This window comes from Galleria mellonella, unplaced genomic scaffold (genome assembly GCF_026898425.1).
Source record: "Galleria mellonella isolate WM207_F2 unplaced genomic scaffold, CSIRO_AGI_GalMel_v1 utg121, whole genome shotgun sequence".
Lineage (NCBI taxonomy): Eukaryota > Metazoa > Arthropoda > Insecta > Lepidoptera > Pyralidae > Galleria > Galleria mellonella.
The window spans coordinates 2,790,330-2,806,219 of record NW_026441983.1 but is presented as its reverse complement, the minus strand read 5'-3'; the positions used below and the strand labels follow the sequence as shown (position 1 = coordinate 2,806,219).

At 38.7% G+C, this 15,890-nt stretch overlaps 1 protein-coding gene across 1 annotated transcript; it reads right to left on the bottom strand.

The window, feature by feature from the left end:
• Positions 1–100: 100 nt before the first annotated feature.
• On the bottom strand, positions 101–15,419 carry LOC113510023 (probable C-mannosyltransferase DPY19L1). The gene is made up of 10 exons (XM_052898488.1): positions 15,215–15,419; positions 14,070–14,320; positions 11,827–12,035; positions 9,996–10,179; positions 7,859–8,784; positions 6,696–6,802; positions 5,505–5,667; positions 4,123–4,248; positions 2,586–2,747; positions 101–2,024 (listed from the first exon to the last, which is right to left on the bottom strand). The coding sequence occupies exons 1-10, from the start codon at positions 15,306–15,308 to the stop codon at positions 1,997–1,999; spliced, it is 2,250 nt and encodes a 749-aa protein (XP_052754448.1). The 5' UTR covers positions 15,309–15,419; the 3' UTR covers positions 101–1,996.
• Positions 15,420–15,890: the final 471 nt, after the last annotated feature.

Below are 15,890 nucleotides of genomic sequence, written 5' to 3'. Positions count from 1 at the left end.
CCCGTTAGCGCAGGCGGGGTTACCATTCTATTTTCACCCATCAAAAAAAAAAAAAAATCTAGTCAATATATTTCGGGTATGCAGACTAGGTAGCGAGTGAACACTGGTTGGAAATAAAAATACTTTCTTAAGAGAATAAAATCATATATTTACTATAGTAAGATCACATTATTTCGCTTAATTTAACAATACAGATTAATACTTACATCACAAAAAGTACATAGTCCAACTATTTACTAAACAGCGTTGAATGGAAACCTTTTTAATTCTCTGAAGGGAGTATTCTACTGAACTAGGTGTTATTTACTGTAGTTCATATCACTGGTTATTTGAATAACATTATTTCGTTTAATTCCGCTACCATTAGTATGCGTGCGACTGGCAACACTCGAAGATTAACACATTTTTATTACTTGGAAATTTTACAACCTTCTATAACACCTATCAATCGGGGGGAAAGGGATTGTTAGTATAGGGGTCAAATAGGCCTATTACTAGCAATATACCCTGTCAGGTCGACCTCCTCGTGGTTCCCCCTGGAAACCATCGTGACTAATTCTAGTTTAATTCGTCAGGATGGGCTAATTGACCTACTTTTATCTTCATCTGTCATCCCTCACTGGTGCCCCGCCAGTGTCTACCAATAGCGCAGACGGGGTTGCGCCTGCGCTAACGGTATACGCTGGCGGGGCACCAGTGAGGGATAATAAGTGACAGAATCAAATAGCAGGTCAGTTAGCCCATCGTGATGTATCCACCCGAAATTCAGCATGATGGTTTCCAGGGGGGACCATGTGGAGGTCGACCCGACGAGGTGCATTGCTAGCAATGGGACTAGTAGTCTGCACCACTAACAATCCCTTCCCCCACCTCTCACGGGGCACCGTTCCTGAGGACAGTGATGTTTTTTTAATGGATAAAGATGGAGTAAGGACTTTCCTGCATTACGAGTATACACTGGCAACTAAGGGAACTTCATGGACGAGGGATGGGCAGCAGTGTCCGTCTTAAAACATCACCAAAATCCAACTGCCAAACGTGGCAACTACTGGCAACTTACTCCCCCTTAAGAGGGAGGCTTCTAGCAGTGGACAATTCACGTCTGAAATAATAATTTAATGGGTGAAGATAAAATGGTGCCCCCGTCTATACTAACGGTATACAATGACGGGGCACCAGTGGAGGATGTAGTCAGGTAAGATGGCCCATGCATGGTGAATTCAATATTTTTCAGGGGAAGACCGCGAGGAGGTCGACCCGCCGTGGCTTATTACCAGCGATAAGGACTTAACTGCATTACTGACAATCCTTCCCTTCCCTCCTTAATATATTATAAACGTGAAAGTATTTATTGCCTTTAGAGCTAGACTAGCTAATTCGCCACCGTTTTGGCCTATTTTAATAAAATTTGCCCCCCTGGGCAATTGCCGGGCTGATCCCACACGACTTGTCTCCCTATATTGGGCCTTAGTTATTATGTATTAAGCGCGACAATATTTTTTTTTAAAGAACAAACTCATGGCATTCGATTATATAGATAGAGTATCGAGCCACAAAAACGTGTCAACTTCGTCAGCTAATTGTCAAATTAGCTGACTCGTCTTTTTATCAGTGTTCTATATACTTACGCACACAATGTATCTTGACGTATCAATATTTAATGATTTAATAAATAAACAGAGTTTTTACGCATTAAAAATATGCAGAAATTAAAAGAAAAAATAAATATAGAAGTTATAAAGGAATCACTCGTAACTATTTATCACGCAAAATTGTATTAAAATGTTGACCCGTTTCTCTCGAAGCATTTGTATGAAGACACTCTATCTATATAATGTAAGCTTATGGCATAGTAAGTACTTATATATATTATTGGTTTACAATTCAATACTTGTGAAGCGCAGTTGCCGTTTATTAATTGAGCTGTACCTAAAATGATAAAGTTTTTGTTATTTTACAAGTGTCAATGGGCGCGCGCTCGCTCGCTCCACAAATGTCAAGTGTCGAAGCTTCGAGGCATATATCTGAAAAAAAAATTAAAATTTATTAATCACCAGAGGGAGACACTGTACAAAATTCGTCGGCATGAGTACTTTTATCCTGGCTGCGCTATCACAAAATCAAACTAATGTTGATTGATGTTTAATAAAAAAAATAATCTGTAATTAGTTACACTAATGTTGATCTATAATAAATTTTAATATGAACCTGAAACTGATTAATGTTGATCTATGTGTAATTAAAAAATGAACCTGCAACTAATTAATGTTGATCTATGTGTTATTAAAAAGTGAACCTAGAACTAATTAGTTTTGACCTATAATTAATTTAAAAAATGAACCTGCAACTAATTAATGTTGGTCTATGTGTTATTAAAAAGTGAACCTAGAACTAATTAGTTTTGATCTATAATTAATTTAAAAAAATAACCTGCAACTAATTAATATTGATCTATAATTAATTTTAATATGAACCTGCAACTAATTTTTGTTGATCTATGTGTAATTAAAAAAATGAACCTGCAACCGATTACTTTAATATTGATCCATATTTAAGTTTACAGAGTACAAGAGTCCCCCACTGACCGCACGCTGACGTCGTGTATCCTGAAGACGGCGTAGTGGTCGTTGCGGAACACCAGGTAGAAGTGGTCGACCGGCTCGCTGAGCAGCGTGTGGCACAGCCGCGGCTGCCCGCGCTTCGACGGCCACTCCACGTCCCAGATGTCTTGGAACGAGCAGCCTTTGCTGGAAAGCGATCCATTTATTTATTTATTTAAAGGAACACCAACAGCATATTTTGTTTTTTTTTTTATACAACTTAGAATGGCAAACAAGCTGATAGCCCACTTGATGGAAAGTGGTAACCGTTGCCTATAGACATGAGCAGTGTCATGGACATAACAGAGTATACTGTTACGCCCATGATACCCCCCATGCGTTGCCACTCCTGAGGACTTAGGTGTTATTCCTCTGTACCCAGTAAATTCACGCCATATCGCACCCTTCAAACAAAAGTCTCCTTCTGGTATATAACTCTGGTAAATATTGCATTATAATACATATAACAAACATTAAATATAATACAATATTAATGCACATGCCTATTATAGGTATTCACAGCAACCAGAGGGAGACTTTGTACAAAAGTCGATTGCTTGGGTACCTCCGTCCCATTCGTGTTTCTACCGTGAAGCAGTTGTGTTTGCATGGCTGTGTTTCGGTTTGAAGGGTGGGATATGTCGTGAATTTACAGGGCACAGAGGAATAACACCCAAATCCTCAGGAATGGCAACGCATGGGGGAGTGAAAGGCATCATGGGCGAAAGTATACTCTGTTATGTCCGTGGTACTGCTCATGTGTATAGGCGACGGTTACCACTTTCCATAAGGTGGGCCGTCAGCTTGTTTACCATTCTAAGTTGTATTAAAAAAATTAACATAATTACACAGTACGTGGAAATGAAGTAACAATTATAATGAATTAAATATTGTTTGTAAGACACTAGCCATTTCTTGTGGTTTCGCTCGCGTGGAATAATCATCATCATCTCAGCCATTATCCGTCCACTGCTGGACATAGGCCTCCCCCATAGACTGCCATTAGGAATGGACCCGAGCCACCTGCATCTGCACTGACTACCTGCAATGCATTTGAGGTCGTCCCTCCATGTAGCAGTGGGGTCGTCCTACACTGCGTTTGCCCATACGGGGTCACACTCAAGAACCTTTACACTACAGTTTATGTAGAAAGTATGCAAGCAGGTTGTATCTGAATTTGGTAGGGTTATACGGCCGTATAACATTTTCTATACACTAGTCTGCTATGAATTGAGAAAAATAGCAACCGATGGTGTATCCTTCGTCCTCTTTTTACTAATTATATTTGCATTAGACGAAGAAGGCAACCATATGATTTACAGTTTTTATTTTATCATTCCTTCTATGTAATTCCATGTTCTTAGGTATAAAGTATTAAACTGCCTCCCCCCCCCATTTATAAAAACTAAATCCTTCCACGAAACTATTTTGACCATTACACTGTTTTGTCACTTTCTTTCAACTTGAGAATTTAATACAAAAGTAAGAGACAACAATACAATAGCTAAAGTAGGTTACGCACCTGCTCCTCCCATAGCAGTACTTGTGTTCTATAATGAGGTACGTCGCCCGCAGCTTGTTCAGCTCTTGGTAGAGCTCCATGGGGGTGAACCGCCCATAGGTTTTATATACTGCATATGCTCTCTCTCTGAAATATAATAGAAATAAAATTCATTTTAAAGAGAGTATTGTGAGTGAGGCCGCGTGGTCCCGGCATAGAATGGACCACCCTTTCCTTTCCCGTTGGGGTCGTAAGAAGCCAGTAAGATAATTAACCCTTCTTTGCATAATTGTGAAAATTTCCATCATTGAATGCCCAAAAATTATATAAAAGACCCAGTTTTTTTTTATACACCTTAGAATGGCAAACAAGCTGACGGCCCACCTGATGGAAAGTGGTAACCGTCGCCTATAGACATGAGCAGTATCATGGACATAACAGAGTATACTGTTTCGCCCATGATATCCCCCATGCGTTGCCATTCCTAAGGACTCAGGTGTTATTCCTCTGTACCCTGTAAATTCACGCCATATCCCATCCTTCAAACCGAAACATAGCCATGCAAACACAACTGCTTCACGGTAGAAACACGAATGGGACAGAGGTATCCAAGCAATCGATTTTTGTACAAAGTTAATCGTGTCTGGATACCTTTTTAATGTCCATTGCAGAAAAAAAAACAGCTGTCAAATTTATCTTTTTAACCATTTTTCCTTTAATTTTGAACATGAATTATATCACCTTGATTTATATCACCAATAAACAAAAATCACAAAAAAGGGTTACATTTTTGAGTAATGGACAGCAGCGTCCCTCTAAAAGCATCAAAGCCTAACTGCGGTTGCCAATCTGCCTGCCAAAAGTGGCAACTATTTCTACGTAGTGAAACCTCCCAATAGGGCGAGGATAAACTCCATTGCTAACAATCCCTTACCCCCCCCCCCCCCCATAAGGCAGGTTTTACCAGTAGTAACCATGCTTGGCAGGCGAGTATGCAACCGCAGTTAGGCTTCGGTAACGTTTTAAGAGGGACGCTGCTGCCCATCCCTGGACTGTTAAGTTCTCTTAGTCGCATCTTACGACACCCACGGGAATGCAATAAATTATTACAATAAGATCGAAAAAGGGCTCTATCTTGCACGTTGTCAGTGTTGCCAACAAATTAATAATTGAAAAATTGTTGGCTAGTGTTGCCAACACACAACAGACGGCTGATATAATGACAGATTTATACTCCTTATTGTTTCCTCCAAAAGATTACAATAGTAAACTTATTATAAATATAAACAATTACAAGAAATAATCACAGTGAGAAAACAATGGGCGACCTTATCGCTAAGAGCGATCTCTTGCAGGCAACCTTTGGATGGAGAGGAGTAGTTATAAACAGACATGTGCGTTACCTGGCCTCATAATGCTCATAGTGCGGATGGGCCACTATGGGCCGGCGGCAGGCCAGCATGACCGTGGCCAGCACGGGCATCGTACCCGCGAACGCCGCGCCGCTGCCAGTCTCCCGTTTGATCCATTCCAACAGCTCCTCTTGTGGTATGTCGCTGAATTCACCTGGAAGTCACAGTTGGTTTTTTTTACCGACTTCAAAAAGGACGTTATCTATTCGATTGTATTTTTTTATGTTTGTTACTGTTAATGGATAGGGTCTAACTGCCCCATCGCTAGCAATTTACCCTATTAGGTCGACCTCCACGCGGTTCCCCTTGGTAATCATCGTGACTGATTTATCGTTGAATTCGTCACGATGGGCTAATTGACCTGCCTTTTCATCCTCACCAATCATCTCTCACTGGTGCCCTGCGTATACCGATAGCGCAGGCGGGGTTACCAAACCATAATCATATATATCCCTATATATATATATATATATATATATATATATATATATATATATATATATATATATATATATATATATATATATATATATATATATATATATATATATATATATATATATATATATATATATATATATATATATATATATATATATATATAGGCAATATATAAATACTGTAACTGCAATAATAACCAGGACCTCTTTAATCCGAACTTAAAAATTTGCCCCCCCCCCCCTCCACCCCGTTCAGATTAAAGTACACAGAATTTATAGGGCATTTTTTATGAAACAAAATAGTTTGCTGAAATTTAAAACATACATGTGTATATTCATTTATAAATGTTACATCTATTAAACTTTTTTAAAGAATTCCAATATTTTAATTTGTCGCGAAGTATTTAATGACAAATAACGGCGAGTGAAACCGCGGGCGAGGGTTAAAGAGACCCTGGTATTTCTTTTTTAATGGGTGATGATGGAATGGTAATCCCTCCTGCGCTAACAGTATACACTGGCGGGGTACCAGTGAAGAATAATTGGTGAGGATGAAGCAGGTCAGTTAGCCCATCGTGACAAATTCCACTAGAATTAACCACGATGGTTTCCAGGGAGAACCGCGTGGAGGTCAACCTGATAGGGTATATTGCTGACAATGGATCAGTTAGATCCCATTACTAACAATCCCTTTCCCCGTGGCCCTGGTATTTTACCCACTACCAGAATTAAAGGTACTCACCAATATGCGACATCTCCTGTGAGGTGTTGTCTATGAGGTCCTGCGCGAGGGGCGAGACGGCCACCACCCACAGCAATGGCAGGTATTTCATGTACTTCTTTGGTAGTCTGAAGAAATAATATATATATATATATATATATATATATATATATATATATATATATATATATATATATATATATGTTATTTTTTTTTATACAACTTAGAATGGCAAACAAGCTGACGGCCCACCTGATGGAAAGTGGTAACCGTCGCCTATAGACATGAGCAGTACCGTGGACATAACAGAGTATACTGTTTCGCCCATGATACCCCTATTCCTGAGGACTCAGGTGTTATTCCTCTGTACCCTGTAAATTCACGCCATATCCCACCCTTCAACCCTAAACACAGCCATGCAAATACAACTGCTTCACGGTAGAAACACGAATGGGACAGAGGTACCCAAGCAATCGACTTTTGTACAAAGTCTCCCTCTTTATTGCACCATAAACAAAAATATACAATGACAAGTGAATAATTCAAGTGAAATACAGTAACGTAAATACAGATTGAAATATACACATAAAGGTACAAAAGGCGGTCTTATCGCTAGGGCAATCTCTTACAGACAACCTTTGGTTACAGGAGAACAGATAGAAGTGGGTAGGTGGCGCTAGAGTGAATTAATAATTTTTAATATATATTTTTTTATACCACGAAACTGGCAAACACGCATACGGCCCGTCTGATGGTAAACGATTACCGTAGCCTATGAACGCCTACAATACTAGGAGCATTACGCGCGCGTTGCAGTTAGGCTTTGGTGATGTCTAAAGAGGGATACTGCTGCCCCTCTCTGGACTAAGTTTCCTTAGTCGAGGTATTAGAAATGTGGACATGGAGGAGAATGGAAAGAATAAGCTGGACAGAAAAACTAACGAATGAGAAAGTCCTGAAAAGAGTGAACGAGAAAAGAACATTAATAAAAACAATAGAGAATAGAAGAGGCAAAATGCTGGGCCACCTTATACGACACGAAGATTTTTTAATTCGTGTAGAACCATGTTTCGGTTCCATAAGTCATCACTGATATATATATATATATATATATATATATATATATATATATATATATATATATATATATATATATATATATATAAATAAAAATATATACTTACACATAATACTTCGTGCTCATCAGTAAAGAGGACAGAACACACAACTGTGTCGTGAATAGCAACTTTAGCCGCATCACTAGCGCCGCCATAACACCGTACACGGCCATTTGGGATATATTGTAAAAAATTGCCGCATCTATATTTAAATGTTTCAAAAAGAACACAACATTGTCTATGCCCGCATCTGACTGATCGTCTACGGTGCCCACTTTTTTGTCTGTGCCTTCTTTTTTTATTATCTCCGCGTTGTTCTCGATACCGCTGTCATCTGTGTCCTCTTGGCTGTCCTTTTCTGTCTTCACGCGATTATCTTCCATCTCTCTCTTGCGCGAGGCGCTTAAAGCGTTACACAGCCAGTAATTGCAGACGTTCAATATATTTATTAACGCGAACGGTATTAAAAAGGAATGTAACATATTCTTTATCGAACTCCAAGGTAGAAAGTCGAACACCTCCGAACACGTGTATATTAATGTGTGAAATGTTTTGTAATCACTGAATTTTGAATATAGAATGTCCCATATATGGGAGTCCTCTTGTACTTCTAGGAAGTCACTTATCACCTTTTTCAAATAGAACGACGCGCATACAACTATGGCTATACGAAGCACTACCAGCCACGCTTCGACGAGGAGGTCCAGGCGATTTTGAACCTTAACGCGCAGTGAACTGAAGAATAAACAGTACGCAGACACTACTAGGAAGAACGAGGCGAACAGGGACGATTTTAGCATGTCGTTCCCTTGGAGTAGCAGCACCGCCATGTGTAGGCCGCAGAAGTGCGAGTGCAGGAACACGCATAGTGATTTCACGTCTATGATCCTAAGTTGCTCCATCACGAAGAATATGGCGGTCTGAGTCAGGAATATGAATTGGGAAAATTGCCAGAACAGTAGGCATAGGCAGTTGAGGATGAAGATCGAGACCTGGAAAGGAACAGTGTTCGGTTAATTGGACCGTCATACTCGTGAACGATTGTTTTTTATTAAAAGCTAGTCTTTTTTTTCTCAGTTTCAGGTGTGTACGTGTGTGTATCTTCTTCTCTTTGTAAGTACATGTTTGTGTCTGTGTGAGTGTATTTCTTTCTCTCTTTGTGTGTGTTAAGAACGAACTACGGCCAATACAGTGTGAATCTGGCTTAAAAATATAAGGCAAATCTATTGAATAGAATGGGCTACCCCTTCCTTTCCTGTGGATGACAACTACTAGCAACCATTCCTCCCTTATTAGTTCAGCAGTGGTCATTTAACAGTTTTTTTTAATAGGTTTTTTTTATACAACTTAGAATGGCAAACAAGCTGACGGCCCACCTGATGGAAAGTGGCAAACGTCGCCTATAGACATGAGCAGTACCGTGGACATAACAGAGTATACTGTTTCGCCCATGATACCCCCCATGCGTAGCCATTCCTGAGGACTCAGGTGTTATTTCTCTGTACCCAGTAAATTCACGCCATATCCCACCCTTCAAACCGAAACACAGCCATGCAAACACAACTGCTTCACGGTTGACACACGAATGGGACAGAGGTACCCAAGCAATCGACTTTTGTACAAAGTCTCCCTCTGGAGATAATGGTATGATAACCCCGTCTACGTTATTGGTATACACTGGCAGGACACCAGTGATGATAATGGAATGGTAACCCCGCTTGCGCTGGCGGGATACCAGTGATAGATGACTGATGAGGATGAAAGCAAATCAGTTAGCCCATCCTGACGAATTAAACTAGAATTAGCCACGATGGTTTCCAGGGGAAACCGCGTAGAGGTCGACCTGACAGGGTATATTGCTAGTAATGGGGCTATTTGACTCCATTACTAACAATCCCTTTCCCCCTGGCATGTCACAGTTTTTTTTTTATATTGATGGGTGAAAATGGAATAGTAACCTCGCCTGCGCTTACGGGATACGCTGGCGGGGCACCAGTAAAAGGTAATAGATGAGAATGAAAACAGGCCAGTTAGCCCATCATGATGAATTAACCATGATAGTTTCCAGGGGGAACCGCGAGGTGGTCGACCTGGTTGCTAGCAATATACCCAATATTGTTAGCAATGGGATTCTCAGTCTCCATTACTAACAATCCCCTTCCCCCTGGCATTTAACAGTTGACATGATGATGACGATATGAACCTGGAGCTGGAAGGTGGTCCGCGGGCGGCGGTCGCGCAGCTGCAGGCTGACGAGCCAGGCCTGCAGCAGCAGCAGCGGCGCGGCCATGTTCTCGCGCTCGTTGGGCGCCCACTGCACGCGCGTACACTCGCCGTGGTTCGCGAAGTACTGCGCCACCGCCACGCCGCCGCCGAGGATGCTCTCGCTGGAATGGCATAAGATCATGTAAATACTTCTATGAACTTGAACATCATCATCATCTTCCTACCCTTATCCCAATCATTTGGGGTCGGCGTAATATGATTTTATCTATATTACAAAAAGATTTGGTTTCTAGTTTTACGACCGGCCACCTGCCTGACGTCAACCCTCTTTGGGATTTGGGTATTGTAATTACTGTAATTTTTTAAATCAATATTATTTTATATAGTTGTTATAATTATAAAATGACGTATCATAAGTGTATGTAACAGATGTATATGAATAAAGATGTTTTGATTGATTGATCAGTTTAGATCAGACGCCGTCATACTCGTGAACGGGTCATTTTATGGTAGGCTATGTAATGGATTACATTGTATGTGTTTTTATTTATTTATTTATTCATTAGTACATATATGTGTGTATATGGCGGACTTAATGCTAAAAGCATTCTCTCCCAGTCAACCGTAGGCAAGTGTCAGAATACTCGAATGCGGTACTAGTAATTATTGATATACATACATACTAAAATTACATATATAAACGAATAGATATATATGAATAACAAATATACTTACACATATATGATATATATTATATAATACACGAAATTGAGAATAATATAAAGCTCTTTGACATTTTTTTTTTTACATTGAATTTTTTACATTGAATTTTATAAATAATTTAATTAATATATAGGATGATAATTAATATGTTGTAATGGTGACCATGAGTTAGTTTGTGACTGTTGATTGACATGTTTTATTTTATTTTCAATTTTATTGACAATTTTAATGTATGACTGTAAAATAATTAATGTTTTGTAATTAATCGTATTGTATGCCCGATGTATGGGTAGGCTGTTTTCCTTTGAGACGTTAATAACATCTTACGAAAAATTGTAACATACAGCTCACAATAAATTTATTCTATTCTATTCTATTCTACTTACTGCTTGGATAAAGATAAAAAGTGAGCGTGAACGCTTTTTTTGAAAGACGGTTTAGTCGGTAGTCTCTTAATGGCATCAGGAAGCGCGTTCCAGAGTCGTGAAGAGTGTAGGAGAAAAGAGTGTTTTATTAGATGATAATGGTTTGACATCCTCGTCCACGCTAACGGTATATGCTGGCGAGACACCAGTGAGGGATGATAGGAGAGAATGAAAAGGTCAGTTAGTCCATAGAGATGAATGTACCTGGAATCCAGAACGATGGTTTCCAGGGGAGACCACTTGGAAGCCGACCTGATAGGTGATATTGCTAGCAATGGGACTGGTTTTTTTTTTTGATGGGTGAAAATGGTATGGTAACGCCGCCTGCGCTAACGGGATACGCTGGCGGAGCACCAGTGAAGGGTGATAGATGAGAATGAAAACAGGCCAGTTAGCCCATCATGATGAATTCATCAGGAATTAACCATGATAGTTTCCAGGGGGAACCGCGAGGAGGTCGACCTGGTTGGGTATATTGCTAGCAATGGAATTCTCAGAACAATGGGACTGGTTCCCCTCCTCCTCCCCCATCATCACATTACCTAGGGGCACTACAGCAGAAGTCGTTGACCTTTAATCGTTGTCAGGGGTCGGGTCATCAAAAATTTGCTGTAAGATGCCAGTTTCTAAAGGAAATATAAACAGTTTCTAAAAACTGACCTGAGCGCCGTAGCATGTAGGAACAGTCCAGCCACAGTGAGGCCGGCCAACCACCAGATGGCCTCTAAATAGAATATGATAGGCTGGCCTATGCCGACACAGCTCTCCACCGGCGCGAGGCCTTCCCCTCTGTCCACCATGTGACACTGCCTGTGCGCGGTAGTGTTCAGCAGAGGTTCGAAATACCGGTAGATACTACCAATTAGTACCTGAAATTTAATTATTAAAGAAAGGCATTTTTAGTATAATAAATAGGGATTTACCAGCTCCATTACTAGCATGCTGCTGGTGGTCGTGGTTTTATTTCGTCTCTCTTTGGGTCCAGTTTCTTTTTTTTTATACTATTTAGAATGGCAAACAAGCTGACAGCGTACGTAATGGAAAGTGGTAACCGTCGCCAATAGACATGAGCAGTACCATGGACATAACAGAGTATACTGTTTCGCCTATGATATCCCCCATGCGTTGCATTCCTGAAGACTCAGGTCTTATTCCTCTGTACCCTGTAAATTCACGTCATATCCCACCCTTCAAACCGAAACACAGCCATGCAAAAACAGGTGGAGTTAGCATTTCATTATCATCCCACAAAAAAAAAGTGGGGGAGAGGTCGTTCTACACTGCATTTGCATGTAGGGGGTCACCACTCAAGAAGCTTTCTTTCCTATTGGTTGTCGATTCTTCAAGCTATGTGACCAGCCCATCGCCACATCAGCATTGGATAGATAATGGCCAAGATGATGTTGATAATGAAATTATATTAGTACATTATTATTCTATTTTTCAAAAATGAGTGGGATTCTTTGTCTGTGGTTTATAAGTCACGAAATGCGCGTAGCCATGATTGAGCATAGTCTGACATCATACTTCAAAAATTTTCTCATAAAGACCTCTGAATGTCATAGTTAATTTTGACATTTGTATTTAATTTTCCATATATTTTGTATTGATGCTGTTAAATTACCAGAGGGATGTCTATGTACAAAAGTTGTTTAATTGGGCACCTCTGTCCCATTCGTGTTTCTACCATGAGGCAGTTGTGTTCCAGTTTGAAGGGTGGGATATAGCAGTGAATTTACAGGGTACAGAGGAATAACACCTGAATCCTCAGGAATGACAATGCATAAGTGAAACAATATACTCAGTTAGGTCCATGGTACTGCTTACATCTATAGGGAACAGTTACAGGTGGCCATCAGCTTGTTTGCCATTCTAAGTTTTATAAAAAAAAATTGTTAAAAAACTGTTAAATGCTCAACATTTAATAAATAAATAAAAATAATGTCACAATTTATGGACTATCCAGTGTCTAGAGCCACCATCAGCAGTCAGCAGGGCCCACATCTTATTGATAAGGTCTATCTATCTATCCATTTAAGAGCTGCGCTCTTGTCAGTGGAGCTCTTGATAAGGTCTAAGTCTACTAAAATGTATTCATTTATTAGCCAGTAAGTTAGTTACTATCATGAGGACAGCAACTATGTAAAGTACAATAAATAATTAAAGAAGGTAATATTTTTTTTTTTATAATATCAGCTCCCACAGTACCATAATTCATGTTACAGACTGTTTTCGAGCAAAACTTGAAATTAATGTTTAAGAAATATATTTTCTTTTTATTTTATAACACTTTTTAGAAAGATAATTGTGAGAGGTATAAAATAAACAATTGTAAATTATGGATTAATTTTCCCAATACAAAAATGCCAACTGTAGCTTACTAGGGGGAAGAAGGGATTGTTAGTAATGGAGATTAGCAATAGCATTGCTAGTAATATACCCTATTCCGTTGATCCCTACATGGTTTCTCCTAGAATCCACTGTGATTGATTTATTATTTAATTCCTCATAATGGGCAAACTGTCCTACTTCATCTCATCTATCATCCCTGACTAATACCCTGCCAATGTATACAGATAGCGCAGGTGGAGTTACCATTCCATTACAACAAATTAAAAACCCTTCAAATCGAAACAAACACATTCAAACATGTTGATGTTAGTAATAAAAAACAAAATTAATTGATTTGTCCTCATTTTCTAAGTATCTTAAAATACTTTTGATTAAATTTAAATAAATGTTATTTCTATTTCTTACAAAAATTGAAATAAAGCATCAAGTGCGGTCATACAATATTTATTTGATTATTGGCTTTCATTTTTGCCCCAGCCATTGTGACAGTAAATGGGTCAAATACAGGTTACCTTTCTATTATCATCCATTGAAAAAAAAATGTAACTTACCTCAGGGTGTATGTTGAATCTGTTAAAGGCATTCACATCTTTTGGATATTCCACGAGTCTGTCGTACATCAACTTAGAGATACCAGCTACAAACGGACGCTCCTCCACTATAGTTTTGTAATAGGAGTAGTAGAATCCCATCTCCGTGCGAAAAGACATCTCCCTCTCCATTTCGGAGAGGTAAGAGAAGTTGCGGTCATTTTCAAAGAGGTAGGATACATAACGGTAGTGTGTGTAGCCGAGGCCTGTAGCTGTAAGGAACATTCATCATATCATATCAGCTTTTGACTGTCAACTGCTGAACATCAACCTCTCCCTATTGCAGGTTTTTACCAGTAGTTGCCCCGCTTGGCATGCAAGTTTACAACTGCAGTTATGTTTGAGTGACATTTTAAGAGGGCCGCAGCTGCCCATCCCTCAATTTAAATTCCCTCAGTCGCCTCTTACGACACTCACGGAAACTGAAGGGGTAGCCATTCTATATCAGGACCACATGGAAAAAAAATGGCAAATAGTTCTTTAAGTTATTCTATATTTAGTCAGAACAAATAATTTTTTTTTATACAACTTAGAATGGCAAATAAGCTGACGGCTCACCTGATGGAAAGTGGTAACCAACGCCTATAGACATAAGCCGTACCATGAATATAACAGAGTATACTGTTTCACCCATGATACCCCCCATGCGTTGCCATTCCTGAGGACTCAGGTGTTATTCCTCTGTATCCTGTAAATTCACGTCATATCCCACCCTTCAAACCGAAACACAGCCATGCAAACACAACTGCTTCACGGTTGAAACACGAATAGGACAGAGGTACCCAAGTAATCGACTTTTGTAAGATTCCCTCTGGTAATTAATATGTATAGATCACATTCTTTTGCCTAGAAAACAATCTTACTATGTTTTTTTATCCTAACAACAGTGTATAATGTATAATAATTATCAGTTAATTGTAAATAATAGCAATATAGCATAGGTTGGATACTTGCTTAAATATTTTAAATTTACAACACAATTTAAATCAACTAAAAGGTTTAATGCATAAGTTAATACCAGAGGTTAGGTTTACTGGTACAAACAATTTCTTAATCTAATGAATATTTATTTCTAAGTGGTATTTCAAAAGAAAATTAAGGATTACCTAGGACAACAATTAGAGCGAATTTCAACATTAATTTAACTGAATAATTCCTTTTTACTGGCTCGCTTTTTGTGTCATCATTGTTTTCCTCCATTTTGATCGATTATTTATTATTACATTTCTTATTTTCAATGTATAATTCAATAAAATTGAAATAGAAACAATAAAGATATTTTTATATTATGACAAATGACAGCCCAATAAGAAATTGAAGGACAGTTGACATTAATGATGTTATCACTAGCAAAAAAAAACGTAAGCACTATTCTTAATCTAAGTACTGAAAGTACTTTTTAATCTATGTTTTCCCGTAGATAACACTTTTTAAAGGATGATAATAATAAAATAATTTTTATTTAAGTAAAAACTATTGTTGCTGGTGCAAAAACGAGTTAAATAAATAAATAAACTAAATTATAAGCTTATTTTAATTGTCTTTTTTATGATTTTCCCGTCCTGTTCGAAATGCAATTTCAGCTTAGAAGAATGGCCAAGAAACGCAATTGTTGCTTTTTCCAAATAAAAGTTTACACAAAAAAAAATCATATTTAGACTATTACATATTTTGTATTGATAAAAAGAAAAAACAAACTACAAAGCTACAATCAATCAGAATTTTCTTAAAAAGACCAATCTCTAGAAGCACCCGTTCACGAGTATGATTGATGAGCCAGCC

Bases quoted from the DNA above. Each gene is read 5' to 3' on its own strand.
- LOC113510023 (XM_052898488.1), bottom strand. From the start codon at position 15,308: ATGGAGGAAAACAATGATGACACAAAAAGCGAGCCAGTAAAAAGGAAT. The intron at 10,180-11,826 runs GTCAGTTTTTAG...ATGCCATTCCAG, and splicing joins CTACATGCTACGGCGCTCAG to CGAGAGCATCCTCGGCGGCG. The intron at 5,668-6,695 runs GTGAGTACCTTT...TGTGACTTCCAG, and splicing joins ACAGGAGATGTCGCATATTG to GTGAATTCAGCGACATACCA.